The 14,192-nt window shown below is 58.8% G+C and overlaps 6 protein-coding genes and 1 non-coding gene across 7 annotated transcripts; 2 read left to right on the plus strand and 5 right to left on the minus strand.

Annotated features, from left to right (window-relative positions):
* Positions 1–61: 61 nt before the first annotated feature.
* PSEUBRA_005532 (Leucine-rich repeat) lies at positions 62–3,982 on the minus strand (the record flags this gene model as incomplete). The annotated part of the gene is made up of 1 exon (XM_016438955.2): positions 62–3,982. The coding sequence occupies one exon, from the start codon at positions 3,980–3,982 to the stop codon at positions 62–64; it is 3,921 nt and encodes a 1,306-aa protein (XP_016290253.2).
* Positions 3,983–4,719: 737 nt separating this feature from the next.
* Positions 4,720–6,090, plus strand: PSEUBRA_005533 (RNA recognition motif domain protein; the record flags this gene model as incomplete). Its single annotated transcript, XM_016438941.1, has 1 exon — positions 4,720–6,090. One exon carries the CDS (start codon positions 4,720–4,722, stop codon positions 6,088–6,090), a length of 1,371 nt encoding a protein of 456 aa, XP_016290254.1.
* A 564-nt stretch (positions 6,091–6,654) lies between these two features.
* On the plus strand, positions 6,655–7,707 carry PSEUBRA_005534 (Glutathione S-transferase, N-terminal; the record flags this gene model as incomplete). Its single annotated transcript, XM_016438935.1, has 1 exon — positions 6,655–7,707. One exon carries the CDS (start codon positions 6,655–6,657, stop codon positions 7,705–7,707), a length of 1,053 nt encoding a protein of 350 aa, XP_016290255.1.
* Positions 7,708–7,755: 48 nt separating this feature from the next.
* PSEUBRA_005535 (uncharacterized protein) lies at positions 7,756–8,817 on the minus strand (the record flags this gene model as incomplete). The annotated part of the gene is made up of 1 exon (XM_016438966.1): positions 7,756–8,817. The coding sequence occupies one exon, from the start codon at positions 8,815–8,817 to the stop codon at positions 7,756–7,758; it is 1,062 nt and encodes a 353-aa protein (XP_016290256.1).
* A 352-nt stretch (positions 8,818–9,169) lies between these two features.
* PSEUBRA_005536 (Dihydroxy-acid/6-phosphogluconate dehydratase) lies at positions 9,170–10,975 on the minus strand (the record flags this gene model as incomplete). The annotated part of the gene is made up of 1 exon (XM_016438962.1): positions 9,170–10,975. The coding sequence occupies one exon, from the start codon at positions 10,973–10,975 to the stop codon at positions 9,170–9,172; it is 1,806 nt and encodes a 601-aa protein (XP_016290257.1).
* A 1,113-nt stretch (positions 10,976–12,088) lies between these two features.
* PSEUBRA_005537 (RlpA-like double-psi beta-barrel domain protein) lies at positions 12,089–12,769 on the minus strand (the record flags this gene model as incomplete). The annotated part of the gene is made up of 1 exon (XM_016438950.1): positions 12,089–12,769. The coding sequence occupies one exon, from the start codon at positions 12,767–12,769 to the stop codon at positions 12,089–12,091; it is 681 nt and encodes a 226-aa protein (XP_016290258.1).
* Positions 12,770–13,894: 1,125 nt separating this feature from the next.
* Positions 13,895–13,998, minus strand: PSEUBRA_006524. The gene is made up of 2 exons: positions 13,963–13,998; positions 13,895–13,929 (listed from the first exon to the last, which is right to left on the minus strand). It is a non-coding gene; the product is annotated as a tRNA-Gly (tRNA).
* Positions 13,999–14,192: the final 194 nt, after the last annotated feature.

Here is a 14,192-nt window from a genome sequence, read left to right on the forward strand (position 1 = left end):
CCTCAATCGCACACAAAAGGAAGCTCGACTGCTGCATTCTGAGTTACACGCCTTGAGTGAACTAGCTGCCAGTCTCGTCTTCCGCATCCTCTTTGGTGGGAGTGACGGGGCTGGAGGAGGCAGACTTTGGTGGGACGTCTGCCTTGAGCAGGTCGGCGCGCAGCTGTTCGCCCGTGCGGTCTGCGTCGTGCACCACTGCTTGCAGTGACGCCTCTGTCGACGGGCTCGTCTGAGTGTCCGAAGTCGTGGTTGCCAGCTGTGCCTGCGCGTCACTGCCGACAGGTGCCTCTGCCGAGTCCGTCGCCTCGTCGCTATCCTCCCCATCCAGGCCCAAACTCCTCGCCTTCCGGAACAGCTCCGCCTCCTCGCTCAATTGGCCTTTCGCCAAATTTTCCGTGGGCGATCGGGGCGGCAGCCTCTCCTCTGCCTCTACCGGGTCTTCTCGATCCGCAGACGTTTCCTCGAGCGCCAAATTGGACGTTTGGATGTGCAGTCCGGCCATGAGTCCTGACAGGGGCGCGTCCTGCCCTGGCTGGCGTCGTCGGGTACCAGCCTCGTCGTTGTCGCTCCCGTCCGAGTCGGCGATGCTGAACGCCGGCGAGGCGAGACCAGATTCCAGCTCGGGCGTCTGAAGGTGCACGCTCGTTGATCCTTCCGCACTGTCAACCGGCCCAGCAGAACGGTACATCGTCTCCAATCGCACCGACACCTCGCCCAGCTCATCGTGCAGCGTCAGAATCCTCCCCAACAAACCCTCTTCTTCTGTCGTAGACGCAAGGCTCGCAAGCCGGCGCCTCAGTTTGGCACTCTGCCTCGTGAGATCACCAACAAACTCGCCTCGTGCAGGTGGCGTCTCTTCAGGCTTCTCCCGTTGCCGTGCCTCCTCGCCTACCAGAAGCTCCGCGAGCACCTTGCGACACTCACTCGCCGCAGCCAGCAGCTCCTCCACCGCCACCCGATCCTTCGCCGCAGCGTCCTTTGCGACTTGAGCCGCCTTGACCCGCTCTTCCGCCTCCCGCGCCGCCCTCGCTACGACCGACTTGTAAATCGGCGCTGCCACCGGCTGCTTGAGTCCCTTTTTCGTAGCTCGCTGCTGCGCTAGCTCCGTATTGCGTACGCACGATTGCAGGATCTCCTGCGACAACCGCGCGAAATCCGGGTTGTTCGGTGGGATGTTGAGGTCCAAACATCGGAGACTGCGGTTCATCCTCAGGGAAACAGCGAGGGCAAGGACGCCAGCGATGTCGATCGCATTCTCGGCTAGGTCCAGGTGGATCAGGCTGCGCGCTTCGGGTAGGAATTCGGCCAATGCGATCGCTGCTTCAGAGGTCAAGTCGGTGTCGTTGAGGAAGAGACGCTTGAGGTTCGAGTTGAGCGCGAAGGCTGTTCGGAGGGTGGTGATGCCTTCCAGCGAAGGGCCTGCGCAAGGGTTGTGTGAGAGGTCGAGGGTTTCCAGAGTGGAGTTGTACTTGAGGGCTTCAGCGATGGAGACCAGACCGGGGACTTCGATGTTGTTGTCCGACAGGTTGAGGACGCGAAGAGTGCGGTTCTTTTTGAGCACCTGCGCAAGGTAGACTACGCCGCCGCGGATGTCGTTGGATTTGAGATCGAGGGTGAGCAGGTTGCCGACGCGAGGGTAGTCAGCGAGGATGCGACGCGCCCGTTTGGCTTGGTACAGCGACACGGCCTCGGCTTCGGTGAGATTGGGTGGAGGATTGAGCTGCGGGGTGGGCAGCGGACTGGTGGCGCCGGCGAGCTGGGTCTGCATGGCGTCTTGAAGCTGCTCGGTGTGAGCTCCGTTGACGTCGGGCTGCGCGGGTGGCATCTTGCGTGAGGTGATGCCGCCACCTGGGCTGGAGACGATGACAGGCACCTCGGGTAGACCGGGCGAGTAGCTGCGCTGTCGACGCTCGGGCGTCGATTGTGCATCGCTGGGTCGTAGAGTTCGTCCGCTGCGGTCCTGTCCGTCCGCGGCGGCGCGGTCGGGTGCCACCGCTGGATCGAAGTACGAGTTCGTGCCCTGGGCCGTTGCGCTGGTGGTGATGGGTTCCAAGGCTCCGACACTATCCGGATAGTCTTTCAGCATGATCGCCAATGCGACAGAAGCGAGCTGACCGATCTTGTTTCGACGCAGCGAGAGATGACGAATGTCAGAGTACCGCACTGTCTGAGATAGCAGCTCGAGCGAAGCGGCCTTGAGACCGCAATTCTCGAGTCGAAGCGAGATGATGGCCGAAGATGGCGGATCCGGATCGTCCGAGACATCCCTGAGTAACGGCGCAGTCGGCATGAGCGGCTCGCCCGAGTCATCAAAGAACTCGTCGTCGCTGTTGTCGTCATTTTGATCCGTTTCCTGAGGATCTTCCGGCTTGCTCGTGCCATTTGCATCCGCCTTGGCACTGGCAGCGGAGGGCTTGACTGGCATTCGTTGATGTGTCACGGCAGCTGGCGGCTTTGCGACGACAGCTAGAAGGTGCTCGAGCGACATGCGGTCTATCGAGTTCTCTGACAAGTCGAGATAGCGCAACGCACGTGCACGGCGCATGAAGATGGCAACGAAGCGCCAACCGCGGAATCGAATCTTGCGGTTGCTAGCTAGGCTGAGGTTGGGCAACGTACCCGAGACAAGTAGAGCGTGCAATATCGACTTGACGGTGTCATCCGTGAGCGCGCAGTTCTCGAGCACCAGCTTGTTGAGACCAAAGTCGACACTGAGCAGGTCTGCGATGGGCTCGACTGCGTGCCGATCGAGTGGGACAAAGGAGAGATCCATGGTCTTGAGTGCGGGTGGAGCGGACTGCGCAGCCTCTTGGAAGACGAGTCGCATCTTCTTGAGTGGATGCTCTTCGCGTGTTCGACAGCATTCACGGTAGAGCGCCTCGAGTTCTTCGGGTGTCCATGGCTTTCCTCTGCGGGCCTTGAGCATTCGACGATGCTCTCGTTCGATGCGTAGACGGGTCAGGTCTTCGTCCTCTGGGGTTCCTGCACCGACGATGGGATAGGTGACGGTCATGTGTGACACTTGAAACTGCACCTTTTTGAGTGGCGCGGCTGATGTTGTGGAAGCAGCTACTGTTGTCTTGACCAATGGATTTGCTGATCCGTTTTCCGACTCGGTTGCTTGTGATGCGGAAGCTATGGATGCCGAGGACGATGCAAGCGTCGTGCTGCTGCTACTGCTTCTGCTGTGGACAGCTCCATCGTAGATGGACGTTTGAGAGCCATTGCTCTTGCTCGGAGGATCATTTGAGAGGAAGCCACCAACGGCAGTGGCGTTCGAGCCGCTCACGTTGGCAGCCGCACCGGCAGCCATGCCGCCTATCCTTCGAAACATGCCGCCGAGGTAGTTGGCGGTCGCTTGCGCTGTGCTTCCTTGGGGCACGGGCACCTGCACGTTGACGCCCTGTTGGGCGAGGCGAGTGTTGATATTTTGGAGGATGTCGCGGCGGAAGGAGAAGCCCTTCTGCGGAGGAGGCGCGGGCTTGAGGATCCCTTTTGGCTTGGATTTGAGCTTGCGCTTATAGACGGATCTGCGGACTGGGCTGACAACTGTGATCATGGACGACGCGAGCTCGGGGTCCGGCGAGGATGGCTGCGGGAGCTGCTGCCGTGACCCTCCTGCCGTGGTATCGAGTGAATTGTGTGTGGCAGCATCTTGCGCGATGACCGGAAGCGGTTTGTCGTCGGGACTGCTCTGCTTGGGTGGACCTAAAGGGGCTGTTGAAGACGACGAAGGTGCCTCAAAGGAAGTTGGGGCACCAAATGCACCAGGCACGATAGGGCTGGGTGATTCCTCTACAGAAGTCACCGCCGTCACATCCTCGGCGGGTGCCATAGAGACCTTCACCGCTGCTACGTCCGCCTTGTCGTGGCTGATGCCTGCTGGCGAATCGCTTTGTGTGCTTTGCGATGCGTGTTGCGAGGGAGAGGTGTCTCCATTCAAGACCTGGTCGACATTCTCGGCGCCGATTCCAGCCGACATGCTGCCGGACGGAGCTGATTAGACGACGAAGCGCAGCAAAAGGGTCTGAGCCGAGGGTCTAGACAATGAAGGGTGTCCAGCATCCGATGAGCGGGGCCAACGATCTGGCAAAAGTCCAGGACAGACAGCAAACGTGTCGATTGTGGAGGTGGCTGTGGTGATGCGGTCAGTGTGCGGTGCTGCGTCGTGCGGCGCGTCAGGCGGTCGTGAAGGGAGCAGTGAAGATGGTGGCGGCGACAAGAAGGTCAAGTGTGAGCCAGAATGACGGCTTGGAAGTGGTGATGAGGCGAGGTTGACAGGGTAAAAGGGGTTCTCGATCTCGGCTGGCTCAAGCGTGTTTGTGCGTGTGCGTGTGTGGTGCAGGCCGGTGCATGAAAGCCGCGAAATTCAGAATCGGGCTGAGCCATGTGATGTGTTTCTTTGAGAACAGCCCTGTCGTCATCAGCAGCCTCGACCGTCGTCTTTCCATTGCAATGCCCGATACAGCTTCCGAGACCCCAAAGAGCACACGATGCCTCAGCCCGACGTCCGATTTCGAATCTGTGCTAGAGCAACACCTGTCCGACATCTGGGTGGAGCATGGCCTCAGGAGAGTTGGGAAAAGGCTCGGATTTCGGGTTTGAATTCAGGGCGAGCTTCATCTTTTCCTTTCTCGAGTGAGGAAGCTCTCGATTCTTCCTCCATCCATCTTCGACCCACATCCTGGCGAGTCCACAGCGCGGAGCACATCCGCAAAGATGAGCGAGACCCAAGCGAACGGTGCTGAAGCGCCCAGCCAGGTGGCTTCCACCTCATACCAGCCACGTCCGGCACGCAAGCAAGTGACGCTCGCCAAGTTCAACGCCATCCGCGAGGCTTTCAGTGCGAGACCCGACTCAGCCGGCACCTTCAACATCTGGTACGAGAACTACGCAGGTGTCGACAGGGAAGAGAACGAAGCGCAAAAGGCAAAGCGAGAGACGAGATGCGACATCGCAAGAGACTCAGGCTACACAAAGGCCGATATCACTCTCAAGACTCAGGCCGCTCGTGCCCAGCAAGGCGTCTCCATCAGCCCGGATGAAGCCGTCTACTGCTGTATGCACTTTGCACGCGGATGCTGTCCACATGGCGTCGAGTGCAACTTCCTACATCGCCTTCCGCGGCCGAACGACTTTCCTACCCAGAGCCGCGATTGCTTTGGGAGAGAAAAGCTCGGCAACTACAAAGACGACATGAGCGGCACCGGCTCGCTCTCCAAGATGAACCGCACACTGTACGTCGGCCGCCTACACGAGGAGCACGGCGTCTCTGCCCCCAAATCGACCAACTCGGCCTGGCGCGATGGCGGCAAGACGCTCAAAGGTGGGCGCAGCGTCAACGACCTCAGATCCAAGTCCGGTCCTCGCCCCAAACAAGACTCCAAGACGTACCGACCGCAGCACAACTCTGTCCGCCCCGAGACAGACAACGCCACGGAGCGCGTGGTGCGTCGCCACTTCAGCGAGTGGGGCGAGATCGATCGGCTGCGCGTGCTCACCGGCCGCTCGTGCGCCTTTGTGACGTACAAGTACGAGGCCAATGCCCAGTTCGCTAAAGAAGCCATGCTCAATCAGTCGCTCGACCATAACGAGATCATCAACGTGCGCTGGTCATCGGATGATCCGAATCCAGCCGCTCAGAAGAGGAATCTGGAGCAGATGCGAAGGCAGGGAGAGAAGGCGATCATGGCGGGCATGTCGACCCAGGCTATCGAGGCGCAGCAGGCATTACGTGCATTGCAAGCGTTGGAGGACCCGACGGCTCAGAACGAGGGCGAGAAACGGAGACGTATCGCGCAGGCGAATCACGATGAAGAGATGCGCAGACTGGAAGAGGAGAACGAGCGCGGATGGGCCGAGCTGGCGCAGGAGAGACAGGCTGCTCTGGCTGCTGCAGAGACCAGTCAAGCGCAAGTAGCAGCCAGCGCAGGCACGACAAGCAAGGCTAACGGCTCGCGCTCGCTGCTCAACTCTGAGGCCATCTCAAATCTGGCCTCGCTTCAAACGACAGGTAAGGCTAAGCCACCCCCGACGACCGGGCTCGGCAGCCTCGCAGCCTACGGAAGCGACAGCGAAGACGATAGCTAGAACCGACCGTCTCAATCCAGCTCTCGTATCTGCTCATCATCACGCTCTGTACTTGTACCGTCAGCAATCGCAATGCTGCCTTTGAAGCGAATCACCTTGCGGTGGGCGAAGCAGCCCAGGACAGCTTGAGCTTTTTCATGGCGCTACACGACTCGCGATCTGACACTTGAGAGAAATTTTCTGCCTTGGTCCGTGCCAGAAGGTGGAGGCTAACGTAGCCGTTGAAGCCGAACCGCCTCACCCGTTCGCTCCTGCTGCTTCTCACGGCGTTGTCACAGCCACAGTGTGTCTGGCAACACTGGCTGGGACAGCTCAACAGGAGAGGTGTAAGAGATGCGGTCAGGGGCGTAGCGAATGGTGGTTGTGCACAGGGTCGTACGACCGTGCGTTCATCTTAAAAGGTCTGTGCATTCGAGGTCCGCCTCACCTAGTGTCGGCAGCGGTTTCGGCAACGGTTTGGCCAGATCGGTGCTGACTGTGTTTCGGCTCACAGTCGACCGCACCCTTGTCTATCTTCGACGGCTTTGCATTGCGATTTGATTAGCTACCACCACAATCGATAACATGACCGATCACATTGCTGGCGTCAAGAGCGCCGGTTCGGCGGCCGATACGGAGGACTCGCCCTCTACGGTCACCACGGCTGTGTCGGAGAGCGGGATGGAGGATCTCACCATCTCGGAATCGTCCTCGAACGTCCGGGTCGCTGCGAGCGATACGAATTCGTACGCCAGTGCTGGGACCAATGCGTCGGTGCCTGCACCTGCTCCTGCTCGTTCCGCCGACGAGCCCGCCCCCACGCCGTCGCGGACGGACAACCACGCCCTCAGCACCTCTTCGTCCGGCCTCGTCCTGTTCGATCTCACCGACCGACTCGGAGGGACACGCTGCTTCAGCCCGCACACGGTCAAGACGCTGCTCGACCTCAAACTCCTCAACGTCGGCTACGAGCGTCAGCGCCTCACCTTCGTCCAGGTCCGTAACGAGCTCGCGGATAAGATCGGTGACAACGTCACCGTTCCCGCCCTTGAGCTTTCCGACGGTAGCCACATCGTGGACAGCTGGAACATCGCAGAGTATCTCGAACGACGTCATCCCGAAGGCCACCGCATCTTCGGCGACAGCGCGACAAAGAGGCTAGCAGCAATGCTCAACAGCTTCGGCAAGACGGTCCTGGCGCCCAGCATCGGCCCCTTGGCGCAAAAGGGCGTCCACGCGATGCTGGACGAAGAGAGCAAGGCCTACTTCGCAGATGTCAAGATCGGCAAGACCAGATGGGCCAAGGTGAGCAACCTCAGCGCGAGCGAGCGAGACGCCCACGTCCAGGCAGCAGTGGCCAAGCTCGAGGTGATCAATGCCATGTTGACGTGCGAGAGCGCCGAACGAGGTGGTGCCGGCGAGAATGGCAGGAGCAGGAGTCGCGGCAGACAACCCGTCTGGTTGGCCGGCGGGGATCAGCCGACGCATGCAGACTTTGTCCTGTTCGGTTGGTACGTGTTTACGAGAGCGGCGGGCGAGAAGACGGCCAAGGAGATCTGGGGGGCGCACAAGCCGGTATGGAGGTGGGTCGAGGCCATGCTGGAGTGGTCTGGAGAGCTCGCTCAGGACTTTGTGTAGCGTGCTAGAGGCAATGACATTGGTGCGATGAGCAAGTGTATTTCGTCTTCAGAAAGTGACTGAGAGAACTGTCCGTCCTACGCCCTTGGTGACGCTGTGAACAGGTTCGACCCTCGCCGTTGGGTGCAGTTGCGCCAAGACCTGCTTGAACGACTCGACCCCTCCTCCTACGCCAAAGTAGATGACTTTAGCAGCGACGAGCACCTGTCCACCCGCATACCGACCCAGCAGCTCCACCAGCGCAGGCAGCGACTCCAGCGAGTAGATCGTCTCGGATGTCAAAATGAGATCCATCTTGCCTGCTACTAACGACTGCGGAAAGCCACTCCATGCGCCCGAGTAGATTTTCACCTGAATGCCACGCGATGCGAGCGACTCGCTGAACGCAGCAAGGAGTTCGTCTGTGATGGCGAGCTCGGCCTCGTCTGTGGCAAAATGTTCTTGACCGCGCCTCGAGAGTTCTTGTTGCTCGTGCGAGCGGTGTGATGCTTCGAGCGAGCGATAGTGCGATCCGGCCGGCGAGGCGTACCACGTCAGCAGCAGGTTGGGCAGTGTGACCAGTTGCAGCACTTGCGCGTTGTAATCCGCTAGATGAAGCGTCACACCAGCCCGATTTGACGAAGCAAGAAGGTTAGAGAAGAGGAAGAGCGAGGGTAGGGCCGTCCCGCAGCCCAGCTCGAGGATGTGTTTGTGATCGGTGGTGGAGTGGGTGTGGAGGACTTCGACGAGGTCCAACGCACACTCCCAGGTTTTGAGCCCTCCTTCGTAAACGTTGGGGATGAGATCGGAGTGCGTATCCACCTGCGAGTTGGAGTGGTCGTCTTCGTCGAGCAACATCTGGAAGCGCGCATCGAAGAGGTCGCGGCGTAAGAGCTTGTAAGGTTGACTCGACCCGCTACCACTGGACAGGCTGATGTCGATCGAGGAGTAAGATATTCTTGATGGTAGGTGTTCGAGCATATCTTCAAGTGAGTGTTCGCAAAACGGCGCCTGGTCGGATGTGGATGTCTGCTGCGTCGTGGGGGATGTTGATGGTTGGAAGGGTGCGTTGGACGAGGAGAGGTACTCTTCGTCCATCTCGGAGTCGTCGAATTGGAAGCCGAACGACATCGTAGCCTGCTGCTTTGCTGCTCAATTTTCCAGCTCTTCGAAGATTGTCGATGAACTGTGATGGTAGGTCGGATCTCTGTTGACAACCGAGGATAGAATGGTAGCATGGGTGTATGGAAGGAGCTGCAGGAAGAAGTTTGTATGAACATGTCAAAATTTGGTGGAGAAATTCGGATCTCGGCGCTGGGCAAGCTGGACCCTGAACAGCTCCTTCTCGACCTCTTCCCCACGACTTCATACTCTGGCGACTGCATTCGTGGTGGGGACAGCAAGCACTAACAAGCCACGCTCAATCACTATTGTCAAGCTGCGCCTACCACTCAAAGCAAGTCCATCCCATTGTATGGTCCGATCAGAACAGGTCGCGGTCCGTAACGCATCCCTCCGAAGCGTTCTGCACGTCCCTCGCGAACTTGTACAGCCAACCGCGCTTGTGCTTGATCGGCAGCTTGCCCGCCTTCTCCTTGAGCCACCAATCCTTGCGCTCCTGCATCTCGTCGGCGCTGATATGCAGGTTGATCTCGTGCGACCCAGCATCGATCGTGATCCTATCTCCGTCCTTGACGAGCGCGATCGGTCCGCCCTCGGCCGCCTCTGGCACCACGTGTCCCGTGCAGAATCCGTGGCTGGCACCTGAGAAGCGTCCGTCCGTGATGAGCGCGACGGTTTTGCCCAAGCCTGCGCCCATGATCGCACCCGTGGGGCCGAGCATCTCCGGCATCCCCGGTCCGCCCTTCGGCCCGACATAGCGGATGATCACGATGCTTCCGTCCTTCACCCTCCCCTCTGCGATCGCTTCGGTGATGCCGTCCTCGCCATCAAAGACGACGGCGGTACCGTCGAAATACAACCCCTCTTTTCCAGTCAACTTCGACACGGCGCCTCCCGGACACAGCGAGCCGCGCATGATCGTCAGATGCCCCGTAGCTTTAATCGGGTTGGAGAGCGGCCGAATGATATCCTGCGTCTCAAACTCGAGCGGTTCGACATCGACGAGGTTCTCGCGCATCGTCTTGCCCGTCACCGTCATCACATCGCCGTGCAGCAGATCCGTGTTTTCCAGAATATACTTGAGCACGCGAGGCACTCCACCGATATTGTGAATGTCCTCCATGTAGTATTTGCCACTCGGCTTGACATCGGCGAGCATGGGCGTGCGGTCGCCGATGCGTTGGAAGTCGTCAATGGTAATGTCGACGTCGGCGGCACGAGCGACGGCGATGAGGTGAAGGACAGCGTTGGTGGATCCACCCATGATCTGCGTCATGGTGATGGCGTTTTCGAACGCTTGCTTGGTCATAATGTCCAAGGGCTTGATGTCCTTTTCGAGCAGGTTGCGCATGTAGCCGCCGACGCGAAGACATTCTTGGGTTTTTTCAGGGTAGACGGCGGGGATGCTCGAGGTGAGCGGCAGACCCATGCCCATGACCTCGATGGCGGTGGAGAGCGTGTTGGCGGTGTACATTCCACCGCAGGCACCTGGGCCAGGGCAGGCGTTACGAATCAGATCCACCCGCTGTTCCGCCGTGATCAAGCCCTTTGCATAGGCACCCGTAGCCTCAAAGTTGTCCGCAACATTGCACGGGTCGCCCTTCTTCCTTCCGAGACCAGGCACATCCATCCCATGCCTGCCCGGCTGGATCGTCCCTCCGTACACCACGATCGTCGGCCGATTATGCCTCGCAGCGGCCATCAGCACACCCGGCATGTTCTTATCGCACCCCGGGATGGACACGTTGCCATCGTGATACTGCGCCATGGTGATGGTCTCTATCGAGTCGGCGATGAGTTCGCGCGAAGGCAGGCTGTACTGCATCCCCGGTCCACCCATGGTGATGGCGTCGCTGACACCGACCGTGTTGTTCTGCAGACCGACCAGACCGGCGGACTCGCAGCCCTGCTTGATGAGACGCCCGAATTCGAGCAGGTGCGTGTTGCACGGATTGCCCTCCCACCAGACGGACGAGATGCCGATCTGCGGCTTGGCAAGGTCGTCGACGGTGAGACCGCAGGCGTGGAGCATCGACTGCGCCGCGCCCTTGTCCGCGGATTGCGTGATGAAGGCGCTGATCCGGTTGAGCGGGGCATAGGTGGGTGCGGCGGCGGAGGCGCCGTTGGTGCGCGTGGCAGAGCGCAGCTCGACTTCGCCGTTCGCCATTGTTGCGGCTGAGTTGCTTGAGGCGGTAGTGGTGTCGGCAAGGTGTGTTGGTAGAAGAGATGTGGGTAGGGTGGAACGGGCAAGGAGTTGCAACCGAGCGAGGTTTCGCAGCTGGACGCAGACTCTCGATCAAAGCGGGGTGGGCAAGACACGGACCACGACGAAGCACAGACCCAAGGATTGCTATCCCTCTTGCACACCTGCTGCTGCCCCTTTTGCGGGGAAGAACGAGACGGCGCGGGGGAAGCACAGCGGCAAGCGAAAAAGCAACCGACGATGGTGCGCTGCAACCGCCTTGGATTCGCCGACCAATTCACCGAGGCGAGCAAGCAGCTCTCTCAGCCAATCCACGGCGTCGGATTACTCACTCTTCCGTTCGGTCGATCTCTCACAATTCACCCTTTCCCAAATGCACGACATAGAATACGACCTTGTACTGTGCCATATGTTCAGGCAGAACCTCGGGATGATTCGTAAGCGCAGCAGGGTAGCTTTCTAGCTAAAGTCAAGGTTGAAGATCTTGGATTGCGACGAAGGGAGTCGCCGGTCAAGGTGGGGGACGCGGGCAAACCGCGCAAGTTCTTAGAGAAATCGGTTCATCGCGGCCTAACAATCCTGAAATTGGCCTCGTGGACAACCTCAAAACATCAGCACCATCCCTCGAGGGCGCGCTCCTCGTCGTCCGCTCTGGTTGAATCGTCGACGTCATAAGAGGCTGCTGTGCAATGATCAGCTTGATCGAATGACAGCGATCTTCCCTGCTGCTTGTGTTGTGTTGTGCAGATGCCTGTTGTGAAGCAGGCACTGACATGCCTCGGTGTCAAGACCAAAGTTAAACTTAGCTCGGTAAAGCGTGACAGCTCGCTTGGGTTCTGCCGACTCGACACACATCTTGCTCATGTCCTTTGCCGACGATGACGCTCTTCGATCAGTCTGCAGCTGTCAGTTACTCGCGAGGCAAGGTCTGAGCAAACACGAGATTCAAGGGAACCATTACGAAAGGGGCGAAAATTTGTACGATACACAGTGCTATCCGAAGGGGGAAGACAAAGGGAAAGGGGGGGGGGGATAACGATCCGAGAAAGTCTGCTACGAGCCTCTGACGGCGAGCATCTAAGTGAAAGACCACTGAATATCGATCACGCCCACATCCGGGTCTGCCAGCTCCTTGAACAGACTCGGGCTCATGTCGAGACTCGTGTGCTTGCAGCCCGGGCACAGATCTGCCACCTTCGCATTCACACATTTGCCCCCATGGCAGATGCGGACGCCATCAAAACAGTGGTCGCCTTGATCGTAGATGTCTGCCGACAACGCAACGATCTTGTCGGCACCCGTGTTCCATTTGCCACACGCCCCCTGATTGGGCTTGAAAAAGGTGCCCTTGCCCGAATAGGTGCCGTCGTCCTTGGTCGTATACTGCCCCTTGCGGTGAGGTTTTTTGGCGTGGTGCTTCTGGGCGTGACGGTGCTTCTTGCGGTGTCGGGAGGAACGATGACGCGAATGCTTGCGATGACGACGGCCTCGAGACTCGAGTGGTACGGTGGAGTCTTCCTCATCCTCTTCTTCATCGTCATCATCGTCGTCGTCGGCGTCGGTGTCTGCCACCGCTGCTGGCGAGTCGTCCTTCTTTTCCAACGTGAGGTTGTTGATCAGCGACGAGGATGACGCGGCGTCTGCGCGGGCAAGCAGAAGCGATGACGACGAGGACGCGGCGACATCGCCGCTCGGGAGTTGTGCGCTGGCGGCTGCCACGACGAGCGCGGAGAAGAGCGCTAATGTTGTGAACCGCATGTTTGCTTTGACTGAATGCTATGTCGCTCCAGATGGTCCAGCAGCGTCGACTGAGTGCTGTTGCTGAGAGTGGTGCTGGGTAGATGAGGTGAAGCAGTCAAAACTAAGATGAAGGAGGAGGTGAAGCAAGGTGGTGGTAGGGACGAGAATGGTAGTATAAGACCATACAGCTAGGAGAGGCATCCACGTCGTCGATTCATGCGAAAGGCTTCAAAACGAGGAGGAGATACGCTGGCCACCACTGCGCTGGTAAGCCACTAAGCGATTCGGCAGAGCGTAGATGCTAACCCACATCCAAACCCGCCATTGTGCGAGCCTGCGGCCGACTGCATCGACGATCTCCTGGCCATGTGACGGCATCCTTTCCACAGGAGACTGGCAGCCAGCGGCTTCGAAAGAAAACAGCCTCGACTCAAACAGGCAACCCTGCGGGCGGAGAATGAAAAAAAGGGATCAACACCTACACGGGAGAGGATCGGCACTGTGCATAACGCCATTGTCTCCCTCTCTCTTTTGTGCAACGTTCTTTTCTTCTTCCCCTTCTTTTCCGACCCAACTCCGCTGGTTCGAGATGCACCCTTCTCCGCGTCATCACTTCTTTGATGATGATGGTGTCCGCTGGCGTATAGGGAAGGCGTGTGAGCGCGGATCGCCGTTCCCGGTCTCGATCTGAAGAAGCAAGCGATCCGATCTCATTCCGGCGGAAGATGAGGTTCCAGAAGCCGGTCAAGTCTTGAATCGTGCACCCTGTCGATCCTCATCGGCAGGCTATGCACGACACTGTGGGCTGTGGCTGGCTCTCCGGCACGCATGCTGGCCTGTCCCGAGATGAACAATGAAGGGTGTTGTCTCCCAGTGTTGGTCTCGGTTGGCGAAAATCATTGAAATCCGACGACGCGTCTAGTGCCTCGCGCCGAAGTTTCATGCTCCGACCCCGAGCTCTCTCATTTGCCTTCTCCCTCGTTTCCCCCTTGTTCAGCCTTCGTCTGCCGTCTTGCATTCGGAAGCAACTCAAGTCGTCGGCCCTTCGTTCGACGAAGAGGCTGTCCCGAAGCGGATGTCCTCATGTAAGCTTGCAAGCGGTCCCTCGTTTCGAGGAAGCCTAAAAAAAAAAGGCAAAAAGAATGCATTGACGGGGACTCGAACCCCGGTCGAGTCGAATCGGTAGTCACGCCTTATGCAGGCGATGAGTTTGGCAACGACTCATGATACCCCTACACTATCAATGCTGATTCATACAGAGCTGGCCCTTGGTACGCAAATTATACCTATTGACTCTCAGGCTGAGAGGGGGCCTGGCCCGCTCGCACAACGTACGACTGAGTCTACTGACAGAGATGAGCTCAGAGCAGTGCGTTGTCTGTGCCGCCTTCACTGTTGACCGCACGATGTTCTGATTGCGGAATCATATTGCGATGCTGAG

This window comes from Kalmanozyma brasiliensis (assembly GCF_000497045.1).
Source record: "Kalmanozyma brasiliensis GHG001 unplaced genomic scaffold PSEUBRA_SCAF6, whole genome shotgun sequence".
Taxonomy (NCBI): domain Eukaryota; kingdom Fungi; phylum Basidiomycota; class Ustilaginomycetes; order Ustilaginales; genus Kalmanozyma; species Kalmanozyma brasiliensis.